Source organism: Sinocyclocheilus anshuiensis, unplaced genomic scaffold (genome assembly GCF_001515605.1).
Source record: "Sinocyclocheilus anshuiensis isolate Anshui unplaced genomic scaffold, SAMN03320099.WGS_v1.1 scaffold472, whole genome shotgun sequence".
NCBI lineage: Eukaryota > Metazoa > Chordata > Actinopteri > Cypriniformes > Cyprinidae > Sinocyclocheilus > Sinocyclocheilus anshuiensis.
Window position 1 is genome coordinate 1,613,709 of NW_015557102.1, and position 2,793 is coordinate 1,616,501.

The window sequence follows — 2,793 nt, forward strand, 5'->3', positions numbered from 1 at the left end:
TTTGAAAATCTGGAATCTGAGGGTGCAAAAAAATCAAAATATTTAGAAAATCGCCTTTAAAGCTGTCCAAATGAAGTTCTTAGCAATGTATATTAATCAAAAATTAAGTTTTGATATATTTACGGTAGGAAATTTACTAAATATCTTCATGGAATATGATCTTCACTTAATATCCTGATAAATATCTATAAAATCTGTCATTTTAACCCATACAATGCATTTTTGGCTATTGCTACAAATATTTTATGTGACAAATATTTATATGACAAATATACATTTGTCAGCGAAGCAGCTCTTGAAGCGTGCACATTGTAAACGATCCACTTCTGCAGGTGAAGACCATTTATATCCAGATATTCATAACAGTATCAACAAAGAGCATCAAAATACAGGACACTTTTTATGAGAGTGACTACTGATAAATGGCTAGAAAGAAACGCCCCTGCAGTTATTGTATTAATCTGCAATTAATACTTTTACCTTTTCTATAGACTAGATACCTAACATATTTAGCAACAGTTTAACGTGTTTTTCGTTATTTTTCAAGATGATATCAATAGTTGATATAAATAGCCTAAATAGTGTCCAGGAAAGGCCAGCCTTTAAACAATAAGCTTAGGAATAAGTTCTTTCATAGGCCTATGTACTTTTAACAGTGTCTCTGTCAACTGTAAAATGTTGATTAAACAGCATATTATTCTTTAAAAAATGTTTACTGAAAAAGAACTGATATTACATAGAACTGCAGTTAGGCGCAGGAGACAACAGAGACCCAATACCGCCATCTAGCGCTGATACGCATCTACTGTTTTTGAGCGTAGCTTGTTGCTATAGAAACACCAGATACAATAGCAACACCTGATTCGAAACAGAAAGTTTCAGAGTGGCAGCCAACGTGTTCATGTAACGACTTTAAGTTTGTATGAAACGTCTGGAGACGTACGTTATTAATTAAAAAGTTTACTAAAAATATACGCGTATTTTTTTTACGAAATTGCGTTTAAAATGTTCCGGAAAACAATGTGGAGGAGGAAAGCAGTGAGTGATGCGATCAGCTCACATCAACATCGAGCCCTGAATACCACCATTTTTATTCTCAAAGAGTTTGGACCGATTGGATTTCTCCTGAAAGAGGATGGAGACAGCAAACATTATAAAGTAAGCTTGCATTACTTTGTTGTTGTTGTTGTTTAATTACATTTTTAATATATTTTGTGCAAATTAACAATGCAATTTCATATTTAAGGTGTGTTTGGGCGATCCACACACTTGTACCTGCCCTACGTTTCAGAAAGAGAAGGATCTTTGTACACACATCTGCTGGTAAATAAATGCTTTGGGTTGAACTCTAGATGGGTGTTTCCTCAACAATGGGCACTTAGATTTGACCTTTTTTACCTAGTTTTTTTTAAATGAAAGTGTAGGTCTTGCCGTCTGGGGTAAGGGTAAAACAATACAATCTGCATGACAGGCATTTGAAAAGTAGCATAAATAAATGATATAGGCATTGTATAACAATTCAAAGTTTTAATGTTACCTAATCTGTTAGTTTTAATAAATAACAACCCCTGGGACAGACAAGTGCACATAGTTAAAGAAACACATATACAGTTTGCATGTTGAGAGATATCATCTAACTTTATATCATACCTTACTTCTCCACTTCATTCAAGGATTTTAATGCGTAAATTTCGACTGCCACCAGATCATGAATGTAAGTACACAAACTTTTCTTTCTAAAGTGTAGGCATCATCAAACAATCCATTCCACTGATACCTTACAAACAGATGCACATAAAGACACATACCACCTGTACATTAATGTTTGAGCTACAAGTGTCTTTCTGATCATCTGTTCTGTTTCAGACTGTTTTCAGTACGGTCTTGTGGAGAGACAGATCCTAGAGCTGTTACAAGGGCTTCATGTGACCAAAACTACATCTCCTAATGACAGGAGGAGCTCAGAGCCATCATGTGCTGAGCCTAGTGAGGAAGACGGAAGCATCAGACAGAAAGATATTGAGAAAGATGATATATGTCCAATCTGTCAAGAAGAACTTTTGCTGAAAAAATTGCCTGTAACCTATTGCAAGTAAGAGAACTTATTCAGAATTAATCTTATTTAGGAAATTAAATGGATACTCTCTAAATATATGTCTAAAATATGTAAATATATGCAGAATGTAATGATAAATATTGTATTAAACAGCAAGTGAATATGTTCCATAGCTGAAATATTTGAAATCAATACATTTTTAAACAGAAATGTATTAATTATGCCTTTTCTCCATCTTTGAAATCAAATGCATCACACTCACCCAAGTTTCCATTTAAACTCAAAAAGCTATTATTGATTCTCAAATTGGTTGCATTGTAATTATGCATCATTTTTCAGGTTCAGTTGTGGAAACAACATCCACATTTCCTGCATGAAGGTATGGGCTGATCATCAGACAAAGAGGGACCCACGTGGCCTGCTTAAGTGTCCACTCTGTAGGGAGGACTTTGGCACTTTTAAGCAGCTGATTGAACAGGTACGTCATTCCAAGACACAGTTAATTAATTTTTCTTTCCTACCCTTTGTTTAAACTTAAAGGGTTAGTTCACCCAAAAATTTAAATTAGCCCATAAATTACTCACCCTCAAGTCATCCTAGGTGTATATGACTTTCTTCTTTCAGACGAATCCAGTCGGAGTTATATTAAAAATTGTCTTTGATCTTTCAAGCTCTATCGTTGTACTCGTTGTAGCGGGTGTTGCAGTGCTTCGGTTCAAATGACGTGAAATAAAAAG

At 34.7% G+C, this 2,793-nt stretch overlaps 1 protein-coding gene across 1 annotated transcript in view; it reads left to right on the plus strand.

Annotated features, from left to right (window-relative positions):
- Nucleotides 1-877: 877 nt before the first annotated feature.
- The window catches only part of LOC107677566 (E3 ubiquitin-protein ligase Zswim2-like), a 4,512-nt gene continuing 2,596 nt past the window's right edge, over nucleotides 878-2,793 (plus strand). The window contains exons 1-5 of the mRNA XM_016472498.1: nucleotides 878-1,158; nucleotides 1,247-1,323; nucleotides 1,674-1,714; nucleotides 1,867-2,092; nucleotides 2,396-2,534. Coding sequence (XP_016327984.1) covers nucleotides 1,006-1,158; nucleotides 1,247-1,323; nucleotides 1,674-1,714; nucleotides 1,867-2,092; nucleotides 2,396-2,534 — 636 coding nt within the window. The 5' untranslated portion in view covers nucleotides 878-1,005. The remainder of the gene's footprint in view (nucleotides 1,159-1,246; nucleotides 1,324-1,673; nucleotides 1,715-1,866; nucleotides 2,093-2,395; nucleotides 2,535-2,793) is intronic.